At 43.5% G+C, this 12,422-nt stretch overlaps 2 protein-coding genes across 2 annotated transcripts; both read left to right on the forward strand.

Moving 5' to 3' along the window:
* Nucleotides 1-5,166: 5,166 nt before the first annotated feature.
* Nucleotides 5,167-6,791, forward strand: LOC147639985 (uncharacterized). Its single transcript, XM_086775900.1, has one exon. It carries the CDS (start codon nucleotides 5,759-5,761, stop codon nucleotides 6,677-6,679), a length of 921 nt encoding a protein of 306 aa, XP_086632026.1. The 5' UTR covers nucleotides 5,167-5,758; the 3' UTR covers nucleotides 6,680-6,791.
* A 33-nt stretch (nucleotides 6,792-6,824) lies between these two features.
* On the forward strand, nucleotides 6,825-7,877 carry LOC147639986 (uncharacterized). The gene has a single exon (XM_086824300.1). It carries the CDS (start codon nucleotides 6,837-6,839, stop codon nucleotides 7,875-7,877), a length of 1,041 nt encoding a protein of 346 aa, XP_086680426.1. The 5' UTR covers nucleotides 6,825-6,836.
* Nucleotides 7,878-12,422: the final 4,545 nt, after the last annotated feature.

Below are 12,422 nucleotides of genomic sequence, written 5' to 3' on the forward strand. Positions count from 1 at the left end.
AATGAGACTAAATGCTCCACTATAGAGTATGGATTGTACATATGCCTAAGTTATGTTGTGCGAAGGTTATGTATTAGTGGGGGAGATGCCCTTCTTGTGGTCAACTTTCTTGGTGTTTGAAAAAGCAAAAACTCTTCCCTCAAGGAAATGTGTTTCAGGATCAAGGGTTTGCTCAAAAACTTTGAAGCATGGAGTATTAGACATGTGGATCATTGCTCAAAATGAGGAAGCACACGAAGTTGCCCAAAGTATGATAAATGAAGTGTCTATGACAAAAGCTCATATGCCTTTGTATAGTGGAAGGGAAAGTTTGGCAAAGGAAGAAGAATTCTTGCTGATAGGTGCAATACCAAATGACATTGAGAAGTCTAAAAGATATGGCTTTGTAAGAAGGGCCAGCAAGTACACTCTCAATAATTGGTGATATATTATATATGCAAAGAGTTCATTTGGTTTTATGGCATGTGCCATGGAAGGAGGAATTGTATAAGATACTTGAAGAGAATCATGAGGGGCATGTGGTGGACACTTTTCCTTGAAGATTACACTGCACAAATTCATGCAAGAAGGTTATGTGTGGCCAATTGTTCAGAAAGCTGTGCGTCATTGGTGTACTTCATGTAAACAATGGCAAGCTTTTGTGAAGAGAGTGCTTAAGCCTAAGTTACGGAAAACTCTCTTAGCATTTGATGTATTTGAAAAGTGGGGGATTGATGCTATGGGTCCATTGCCTATCACAAGTATAGGAAAAAGCCATATATTGACTGCAATGGATTATCTCTCTAGATGGACAAAACAAAGACAATGAGGCAAATTAGTGCAAAAGATGTTGCTAGATTTGTTTATGAGAACATTTGTTGTAAGTTTGGGGTGCCTCTTGAATTGCTTTCTGATCAAGGACCAGGTTTCAGAGCCAAATTAATGAATTACTTATGCAAAAAAATGAAAATCAAGCACAACTATACCATGGCATTTACCCCCACCAATGTAATGGATTGAATGAAAGGTCTAATGGTGAGCTTGTGCATATCTTGTCCAAAGTCACAAAGCATCAAGAAAGGAATTAGGACTAGAAGTTGCTAGGTGCATTATGGGTATGCATGCCATTGGTGAAGACTAGTATAGGTTTCACTTTCTTTCAATCTGGTATATGGTAAGGAAGCTTTGTTGTCTATTAAAGTTGTTGAATTGCCTACTACTGTAAAGATGCTAGAGAAGTTCATGGATGGACCAAAAGATGCATTCAAAGAGAGGCTCATGCATTTACAATAGGTGCAATCGGACAGGCTAGTTTCCTTAGAACATTATGAGAAGATGCAAGATAGATCTTTGGATAGGGTCCCTTTATGAATGGTGATGGAATGCTTTGCTAATGGTACTTATCAGTTAGCTACTCTTGATGGAACTCTACATGCACCAAGGGTAAATGGCATTTTCCTCAAGAAATATTATGCCAAGTTGATGACAATAATTAAGGATGAAAATTATGAGGGTGAGCCTAAAACAAGTGAAGATGTGACAAATGAGGCAATGGGCCTCACTTCACTCTTTGCTAATGATTATGAATGATCTAGTAGACTAGGGGATGGGCAAACTATGCTATGAATTTTTTTGTGATGCATTTTTTTGGCATGTGTACATATGAATGCATTTTGATGCTCATGGATGCCTATTTTCCTTGGTCCAGTGGTTAAGCGCAGGACCACTTTTGTACATATTGGCACAAAGCATGCATTATTTATAGGTTTTATTTCATGGTTTGGGATTTTCTTGGGCTTTTCAATAAAGCTTCACTACCTTCGACTTGAACACACATTTGAAGTGAAATGATGCTTCGTGTTAGTGAGAAGCTTCATGCATGGTCACTTGAGGATAATAGTGCTAATATATACTAGACATATATGTGATGTCATTTAATCATATTTGGTATGAATTTTACTAGATCTATGAGATAAAGTCATGCACTATTTACCTTCTTGGAAAAGAATGAGGGAAATGTCATCATGAAGGCCATGGGTGGTCGCCTTGATGCGATTGCATGCCTAAGCATGATGGAAGTGCAAAAGGTGGTGTTGAAAGAAAAAATGTCAAATGTATAAATAATGTGGGAAAAGAATCTATGATGTGGCAGCAAGGAATATGCACTTTTGGATTCTAGGGTTCAAATTATGGAAACAAATGTGCATGAGTATACCCAAGTGAAAATGGGGACTATATAGTGTAAAAAAATGATTTGCCACATCAGTTGAGGCACTATGAGTGTTCCAGGAAGAAGAAGAAGAGTCGCTCTACTGTGAGAGAGGGCTTTTGTGAAGCTTAATTTGGCTCTAATTCTCTCATGCAATGTTAGATTAGGGCAAATGAAGGTTGTATCTTGGTTTGGCCATGCGGATGCATTGGTGGCCTCAATTAGGCTGAATTTAGCAAGGAATAGGAGCTGTGAGAGGTGGCATTGAAGTTCATATGTCTAGTTATTTGAGGAGTTGAGGTTGAGTTGGGTGTCTAGATTTACACATGTTTGAAATTTGGTGTAGAAAAGGGTTGTGCGGCTAGTGTAGCCCCTCTTCATGTGTTTTGTAGCCATTGAAGTAGTGTATGAGTGGATCATATTCCCTTCCTCTTCTTCTTCATATAAATAAATAGTAGGATTTCTCTCAAACACTATGTCAATCTCTCTATAATGGAAGACTGTCAGGTGTTTTATGTGTTTATCTTGTTGGTTTTTGGTGCCTGGTGTTGTCTATGGGTTCCAAGTTTGAAGGTTGAAAGGCTATAGGGGCAAGGGATTTTCTTTCTTTTTTCACCTCATAGTGTACACGTATGAGCCTGTTTGAGCCCATAAAGACTCTTTTTCAGCTTGCATACAAGCTTCTCCTTTCCACTAACTGCATAACCCTCTGGCTGTTGCATATATATCTCCTCATGGAGATCACCGTGAAGAAAAGCAGTCTTCACATCCATCTGAATCAAGTCCAGATCATCATGTGCAACCAAAGCTAACACAGCTCTAAGTGTGGTCATTTTGACCACTGGAGAGAAGATCTCATCAAAGTCCACACCATATTCCTGCTTGAAGCCCTTAGCCACTAGCCTGGCTTTGTATCTTGGCTTTGCATCAGGTGCAACTTTGAGCTGTATACCCACTTGCAAGGCAAAACCTTCTTGTTTGTAGGCAAATGCACCAACTTCCATGTTCCATTTTTGTGCAGAGAATCCATCTCTGACTTCATGGCACGCTCCCAAAGAGCCTTGTTTGCCCTATGTAAAGCCTCCTTATAACATGAGGGCTCCCCACAGTCAGTGAGCATCAAGTAGTCAACCCCTGGAACAAACCTGTCAGGGGCTCTGGAGGGTCTTGTGGACCTCCGTACCCAATGACCATCATTTGCAGGTTGCTGTCCAGCCTGCATATCTCCTATTGGTGGCTCCTGTTCCATGCCATAAGGCTGAAATATCATGCCCGGTATCTCCTCTAACTGTGGGATATCCATTGGGATATCTTCTGCCATCTCTGGCTGTCCATTTGGACCATTTTCAGCACCATTTAAGGGCTGGTTTTCCTGCTGTAATGGCTGATTTACAGCCCTTGGTTGTTGTCCATGATGTCCATCATCATCAAAGATGACTCTGCCAGGCTCCTGTTGCCTTGCAGGCTCCTTATACATGCATGTTTCATCAAAAATGACATCATTGTTGCGTATAATCTTTCTATTCACGGGATCCCAAAGTCTATACCCCATTTCACCTCTGTCACCATATCCTAGGAATATGCATTTGTGAGACTTAGGATCAAGTTTGGTGCGCATTTCCCTGCGTATGTGCACGTACGCAACGCAACCAAACACTCTCAAGTGCTTGTATGACGGAGGCTTCCCTGTCCATACTTCCTCTGGCACTTTCCCACCAAGCCTCGTGTTAGGTGACTTGTTTATAAGGTGAACGGCTGGCATAACAGCTTCAGCCCAAAAACCATGAGGTAACGCAGCATGTGACAACATAGAACGGACCTTCTCCTGAATGGTCCTGTTCATCCTCTCTGCTGTCCCGTTTTGTGGAGGATCATAAGGAGTAGAGAGCTCCCTCTTGATGCCTTTAGCATCACAAAAGTCCTGAAACTGTTTGGACATATACTCTCCACCATTGTCGGAACGCAAAGCCTTCAATGTTTTGCTAGTTTGGTTCTCAACAAGAGCAACAAACTTCTCAAACACTGAGAATGTATCACTCTTCAAACGAAGAGGATAAACCCACACCTTGCGTGTGGCATAAAAGACACAAAGTATTTTGCCCCCTCCCAAAGAAAGCTGAGGCATCTCACATACATCTGTATGCACAAGCTCTAACTGAGCATCTTTCTGTCCAAGAGCTTTCTTGTGGGGGCACTGTAGTTGCCTACCATATATACAATGCTCACAAAACTGAAAACTTGAAAACTTTAGAGAAGGCAAGTAACCCAAACGAGACAATTGCTCCATTCCTTTGACACTCATGTGTCCCAACCGGCTATGCCACATAGAGATTTCCGGCAGCTCGGTTGCATTTACATTAGCATGGTGACAAACACCCGCATGCATGAAGTAAAGAGTGTCCACCTTAGAGCCTCTGGCAACAACCAGTGAGCCCTTACTAATTTTCCACTTTCCACGACCAAATGTGGTAACATAATCAGCATCATCAAGCTGTCCAGTAGAAAGCAGGTTCTTCTTGATCTCAGGCACATGCCTGACATCATGGAGCATAAGCTGTGAGCCATCTGAAAATACAAGCCTCACATCACCTCTGCCAAGAATCTTGCATGCATGGTTATCACCCAAATAAACTACTTTTTCATTGCCAGCAATATACCTGACAAACAAGTCTCTGTGCAACCTGTGACATGAAAGGAGGCACCTGAATAAATGATCCATGAGTGCATACCATGACCATCTCCTATAAGAAGTGAACGGGCATCAAGTGAAGACGTAAATAGGACCTCATCCTCACTGTCACCTGCATGTGACACATTGATTTCTTCAATCTTGACTCCACTTTTGCCCTTTGGCTTTACATCTTTGGCTTCATCTTTGTCTTTGTCTTTGCCTTTTCCTTTTTCCTTTTGATCATTTTTCCATTTGTAGCATTGCTTTTTGATGTGTCCCTTCTTGCCACAATAATGGCATTCCAGGGTTGTTTCTCGTACGCGTACGAATCAATTCGTACGTACGATTCGTACGGTACGATACCGTACGATATCGTACGGTACGATATGCCAGTTTTGCCCGTTTTTAGCCGTTGCGCTGCCGCTGACTGCGCATTTTTGTAGCCGTTTCTGTCCGTTGCTGTAGCCGTTTTGTAGCCGTTTGCTGGCCGTTTTGGGCATGCTTTGTGGCCCATGTGCCCATTGGCCATGGCCCATGCTACATGGCCTTATAAAATGCCCACCCCCTAAGCCTCTCTCAAAGCTCTAGCCTCTCAATGCTCATTACTCAAGCCATCAAGCCCCCCCCTCTCTTGAGTCTTGCTCAAGTGACCATCAAGCCCCCCCCCCCCTCTCTCTCTCTCTCAACTCTCAACTTTCAAGCCACTCTCTCCCCCATAGGCCCTCTCTCAAGCCTCTCTCTCTCTCTCAAGCCTTTAGGCTCTCTCTCTCTCAAGAGTCAAGACTCAAGCCTCACTCTCATTTTCTCAAGCCTCTCTCTCTCTCTCTCTCTCTCTCTCTCTCTCTCTCTCTCAAGCCTATCCATCTCTTGAATCTTCTAACTTCTCTCTCTCTATTACAATGACAAGGGAGAAGAATGAAGCCTTCAATGTGCATGCTATCCATGTAGAGAAAGCCGATGGAAAGTCCAAGTCATATAGGTGGACTTGTAAGTATTGTGGCAAACAATACACAAGTGGAGTTACTAGGCTTCTCCAACATGTTGGAAAGGTGGGGGGGCAAGTTGCGCCATGCAAGGAAGTCCCCCTTGCTATATCCGATGAGATCTTCAACAAGATCAAGGGTGGATTGGGTGCTCACTATGATAGTGGTAGAAGCTCAAGGGCGGATGATGAGGTCATTTCCCCGCCTTGTGATACATCCTCCCCCGCCGCCTCCATCGGTGCCACCTCCATCGGTGCCGCCTCCGCCTCCGCCTCCTCAAAGAGACAAAGGCTTGAGTCTCCCATGAGGCAAGCCACTCTAGCCCAAGCCACCGGGGGGTTCTCTTCTTCTCTATCACATCTCCGAGAACGGCAACGGCTAGCAGATATAGAGATTGCACGCACCATTATTGAGTGCAATCTCTCATTCCATGTGCTCAAGGTAGATCAATGGAAGTCAATGGTGAAAGCCATTGCAAATGTGGGCCCATGTGAAGGATGGACCGGCGTCTCCTATCATGACATGCGCACGAAGAGGCTTGTGGACGAGAGGGAAAGAATCGATAGATCTCTCAATCCGGTGCGGGCGGCATGGTCCAAGTATGGGTGTAGCATCCTCTCCGACGGATGGAGTGACCGGAAGAAGAGAGGCATCATCAATATACTTGTCTCTTGCCCTCTTGGCACATACTTTGTGCGGGGCGTGGATTCCGGAAAGGCGGGGAGGAAAACATCGGGTGCATTCATATATCGCCATATCAAGCAAGCCATCATGGAGGTAAGTTTCAACTTTCAAATTGCACTAAAGTCTTTAAAGTTTAGGCTTTGGTATATGTGATATGAATCATATGATCATATGTGGCTATATCATGAGTCATGACTCAAGTCTCATACGGCATACGCTCATTGCATCCATTCATGTGCATTGTGACATGTAGGTTGGATCGAAGAACGTGGTGCAACTCATCACTGACAACGCTTCAAATTGCCGTCGGATGGGGAAGTTGCTCGAGAAGGACTATCCCTCCATAGTATGGACGCCTTGTGCCTCCCATTGCATTGACTTGCTCATGGAGGATATGGGCAAGTTAGTGTGGATGAAGGAAGTAATGACCGAAGCTATCTCTATTGTTACCTTCTTCACCACAAAGGTGAAGGTGCTTGCCATGTTCCGCGAACATAACAAGTTGGAATTGAAGAAGCCTTCATCTACACGCTTCGCCTACATGTGGCTCGTCTTGGAGCGCCTCCACGATGTGAAATCCTCCCTTCGCCAAACAGTGGTCTCCACAATGTGGAATGAGTGGGATGAGCGAGAATCGGCGGAGGCCAAAGCCATGCAACGGCTTTGCCTAAAGGAGGAGTTTTGGCAGTCGGTCCGCACTATTGTCATTGCGGTCACGCCCTTCTATAGGGTATTGCGGATGACCGACATGGAGGGAGCCACCATGGGCCTTCTTGTTCACTTCATGGGAGAGGCCATAGCAGAGTTACGCGTTTCTCCTTCCATCGACGAGGAGAAGCGCGATGGTATGTTGGCCATTGTGGAGAAGAGATGGAAGTGGATGCGAAGACCTATCCATGGTCTTGCCGCTTTATTGCATCCGGCTTACAAATCACCCGCCCTCTTCACCAACGTGGAGCTACTTGAAGCCCGAGATGCTTACTTGCCCAAAGCATTGCCGGAGGATCGCCATGGGAAGTTCCTTGAGGAGCTCATAAGCTACAATGACCAAAGGGGAGGAGCCGCGTTTGCATCTACTACCTGTTGGAAGAGGGAATCCCTTGTGAAGCCCCTCTTTTGGTGGGAGACATTTGGGTATGCGCTCTCAAGCCTCCAAAAGGTGGCTTTGAGAATCCTAGCTCAGGATTGCTCTTCAGGTGCATGTGAGAGGAACTGGAGTTCCTACTCACTTGTACACACGAAGTTACGTAATCGCTTGAGCACGCAACAGTTAGAGCGGCTAGTGTATTGCCGCGCTAACTTGCGCATGCTGCGCGCAATGCAAAAGATGGAATCAGCGAGACAGGTGTAAGTTACAACTTACAAGTTATAAGTTATAAGCATTCAAATTTCAAACTTCAATGTTTATTGAAATTTGGAACCAAATTCTAATACATTGCTTGTCACTTGATCATTGTACAATGTAGGTGAATGTGGATGCATTCAAGCTCACAGGGGACACTCTTCAGAGTGTAAACAAAGTGCAGGATGAGGAGGAGGAGAGGATCTATGCAGAGATCTATCGAGAGCTCGAGTCATTTGATCGACGACCTACTCGCACTCGTCGTGGGCGTGGAGGTAGTGGCAGAGGAGTGCAAGTAGGAAGCCGTGGATGCACGGTTCGTGGTGCTCCCAGGGACATAGTGCATACCTATGTGCGGCGTGGATCGGGTAGCTCCACACTCGCTCTTGCAGATGAGGATGCTCCCTTTGGCTTCTCACATGAGCTTAGAGAGCCCGAGTTCGATGATGAGGGCAACCTTCTTAGCGATGGCGACTTCGGCGAGGCCACTGATGTGTCCTCTTCTCATGAGGATGATTTCAGCGAGAGCTCTGATAGTGATGCCTTTGTCTAGTCTCTCCTTGGGCCTTGGCTCTAGCCTCTCTTTTTGTACTCGCGCCTAGCGCGCATGATCGCATCGCACCTCTATACTTATGTACTTTTGTTTGTCACTTCAAACTTGTTTAGTTGTTTTTAATGATATTTTGGTTTGAAACAACTTCTCTAGACTCTACCCTTCCAAATTGAAAATGTCTATGTTTGTTGGTGTTAATTTAAAAAACCGTATTTTATCGTACCGTATCCCAAAATTTCATATCGTACCGAATATTCCCGTACGGTATCGTACCGTACGGTATCGTATTTTCGTACCGTGACAACTATGTGGCATTCCAAGTCCTTTTTGAAGCGAGACTTGCTCCTTCCCCATTCTTGGCTTTTACCCCTTTGCTGGGATCTCCCACGTGCATTCATTGCATTGGACTTTCCAACAGAGTTGTTTTTCCTGTTCATCTCTTCTTGAAGAAGAGCACCCTCAACATTTGCATATGACAGCATAGCATTCGAATTGCTAGTGGCTGTCCTGAATGTGTCCCAACTCTCTGGCAAAGTGTATAAGAGAAAAGTGGCTTTGAACTCATTGTCCATTGCCAACTTTTGATTTATAACTTGGCTGACAATACCATTAAACTCATTGAGGTGGGCTGCCATAGACGCCCCTTCCTTCATCTGAAGACCTATGAGTTTCTTCAACCAATACACTTTGCTTGAGGCACTTTGCTGGGCATACAAGTCCTGCAATCTCTGCCACATTCCCCAAGCGGTCTTCTCTTCACGAATGCTGAAAAGTAAAGAGTCTGACACAGACAACATGATAGTAGATCTTGCCAGCTCATCCATATCTCTCACTCTTCAGCAGTAAGAGAAGCGGGCTTTACACCCCTTTCTTTGATAGGCTTGTGCTGCTTCTTCTGGAGCAACACATTGTAGCACTGGGTTTGCCAAATATCATAGTTATGTGAGCCTTCAAGCTTCTTGATGTGAAGCAATGAAGAGCTCTCACCTGTGGTTGCCATAGCAATATGCAACCTGTCAATGCCTGACTCCCTGCAAAATGTGCAAACACTGCACCAAAAGCACACAAAGTGCTCACAGTTGTTCTCCCAAGCTTTATCTCCCACTGCGGAAGCACAAATGCAACTCTACTCCCACTTTATGTGATGAAATCACCAAAATCTGGTTGCTGCAGATTTAGGACAGCACCTTAAATGTGCTCTGTTGCCCTTCCAAAGTACTGTACAGCAGTACTAAGTGCTCACCAATGATGTACCAAACTTGTACCGGCAAGTACAGCAGCTGAAATTGAACCTTTTGCTCACTCAAATCAATGTGTAGCCATGTCAAAACTTGTACAAAGCTGTACCAAATCTGTACCAACAGGTACAGTAGCAATAAATGCTATCCTGGCTGTCCAAATGAGTGAAAATCAGACTTTTACAGTCCCGACCACTGCATACAACAGTCCCGAACAGAAATTGGGCAAAAGCCCCTTGACTGCAAGCTGATTTCTGAGGATTCAAGGCATAAATGTCTTGCCTGCTGCTTTGCCAAGCTCAACAAGCATACGATCTTGAAAAGCCCCTTGATTTAAGATCAATTGCTGATCATACATGGTACATTGACGCACATGAAGGCATCCAGAGTCTTCGCGATGCTTCCCCTTGGCCACGTATACATCCAATACATGAAAGCCCCTTGATTTACAGGCACATTGAGTGCTTGTCAGGCATCAACACATTATCCACAGCATCAAATGCGATTGCCTGCATGCAAATCAATCCAATCGGCACAAAAGCCCCTTGATTTGCACTGCAATTTGCTGCAATTTTGCCCGAATGTGCGATTTCTCACATCATACAGCATGTATGAATGCTTAATTGCACAAATACATCAAAAGCCCCAAATTTCGAACAATTAGCACAAAGGCATAAACATGTACACCCATGCAAGCACTTCCATGTAACCCTAACACGTAAGTCTACTCCCTCATCTATTCAACATATCCCATGTGTAATATATCTTGGGCACCCACCTACATGCTCACATATACTCACCTATATCTTAGCATCATAAGACATGTAGATGCAAGGTATTCAAGAGTAGTTTTTTTTGCTTTGGAGAGAAACACCCCTTACACTTGTATATGTGCATGCATACACCTCTATGCTCTTGAAGATTGGCATTTAAAAGGCTTGGCTAAATACCTATGACAATCTACTCTACTATAGCTCTAGTTGTAGACTAAGCTAGCATGTAGATTGGCCATCCACCCATATTTATACATGCCTATACATCTAGCCCACCATTAGGATATGTATGACATTTGAGCATAGGCATCAATATTGTCTAGTCATCCAAAAGTACAAAGTCATCATAGTTTTCATGCATATATGTAAGCAACCATGTATAAATGATGTACAAATAATGCCATTAGGGATTTACTACGAGTATGAGGGCCACACGATCATGTGCAACATGATAGATAATATTTACGAAAGATTTTGCAACAAGGCATTTGGCGTGTGTATCAAGGTATTGGAGCACAATATCGATGCCTAAAGCATATTTTTTGCAACAATCATGGTGGCAGGGATCCTCTTATAAAGCAATCTAGTAAATTAGCATGAAAACCATCCAAAAAAGCACTTTCTTCTTCTTGTAAAAATCCTCCTTTGAAAATGCATAACCCATTTATAAATTTTTTCCACTCACTTAGCCATGACAAGGTTAGTACCTTATCTCTCCACTTCACCCTTATCTTTGAATTTCTCCCCTACATGCTAAGGGAGAAATTTTTGGAAGTGGCCTCTATACCTCCAAACTCTCTCACTCACAAGAGATAAACAACATAATAAATACTTAATCAAGATGCAATAACTTAAAAGTACAATTCCATGGTTACCAAATCTTGCATGCCCATATTTATTCTAGCAATTGTCACCTATGTGAGAAAGAAGAGATGAGAGAAGAGACAATGTACTCAAGAACTCATCAATGAACCACTAGCCAACTTCATTAGAAATGAACTACAATGCCTCATATATATAGGAAAGTTCCTCTACCCAAAAATGTGTGTAAATAGGAAAGAATGGAAATGAATGCTATAATCCCAAAAATGCCTAGAGGCTAAAGAGTGTGCCACTAGCGTGACACCATCTGGAGATGACACCTATCCAACACCTCCTCTTCAGGTCCAGATGGGAGGACCAACGCCAACGCGCTGAAGAAGATAATCCAAGGTAGGTCGAGGAAGAGGCTTAGTAAACAAATTAGCAACATTATCTTTGGTAGGACAATACTCAAGCTGAATGCGACCTTCAGAAATCCAATCACGAACAAAATGAAAATGAACATCAATATGTTTGGATCGTCCTTGAATAATTGGATTTTTGGCTAAAGCAATAGCACTCGGTGAATCTGAGTAGATGAGTGTCGGAGTAGATGAACATCCAAGGTGATTCAGAATTTGCTGAAGCCAAAGTGCTTCAGAAGTGGCATCAAGATATGACTTGTACTCTGCTTCGGTCGATGAAGAAGAAGTAATTCGTTGCTTTTGACATTTCCAAGAAACAAGTCCTTTATCAAAGCATAAAACAATAGCCTGACATGGAACGCCTAGTATCAATACACCCTGCCCAATCAGAATCTGAGTAACCAATAAGTGTATCTCCACATGCATAAGAAATGCCATACTCAAGAGTTCCATGAAGATATCGAAGAACCCTCAAAGCTGCCTGTCGATGAGATTCGACGAGGCTGTGAAGAGAATTGGCTAAGAGTACTCATAGCATAGGAGAGATCTGGCCGAGTGTTAACTAAATAAAGTAGAGGACCAATAAGTTGGCGATACTCTGTAGAATTAACCTTAGGAGAATCATCATCTTTGGATAATTTAGAATTAGGATCCATGGGACAAGTGAGTGATGCACAATCATGCATGCCATATTTCTGAAGCAACCTTAAAGTATACTTCTTTTGACAAAGAAAGATGCTTGAAGCAAATTGCCACACTTCTAA

Source organism: Cibotium barometz, chromosome 3, assembly GCF_041138505.1.
Source record: "Cibotium barometz isolate CiBa-2024 chromosome 3, ASM4113850v1, whole genome shotgun sequence".
Lineage (NCBI taxonomy): Eukaryota > Viridiplantae > Streptophyta > Polypodiopsida > Cyatheales > Cibotiaceae > Cibotium > Cibotium barometz.

What these genes read in the sequence shown, in the direction of transcription:
- LOC147639986 (XM_086824300.1), top strand. Translation starts at nt 6,837, where the DNA reads ATGGGGAAGTTGCTCGAGAAGGACTATCCCTCCATAGTATGGACGCCT.
- LOC147639985 (XM_086775900.1), top strand. Translation starts at nt 5,759, where the DNA reads ATGACAAGGGAGAAGAATGAAGCCTTCAATGTGCATGCTATCCATGTA.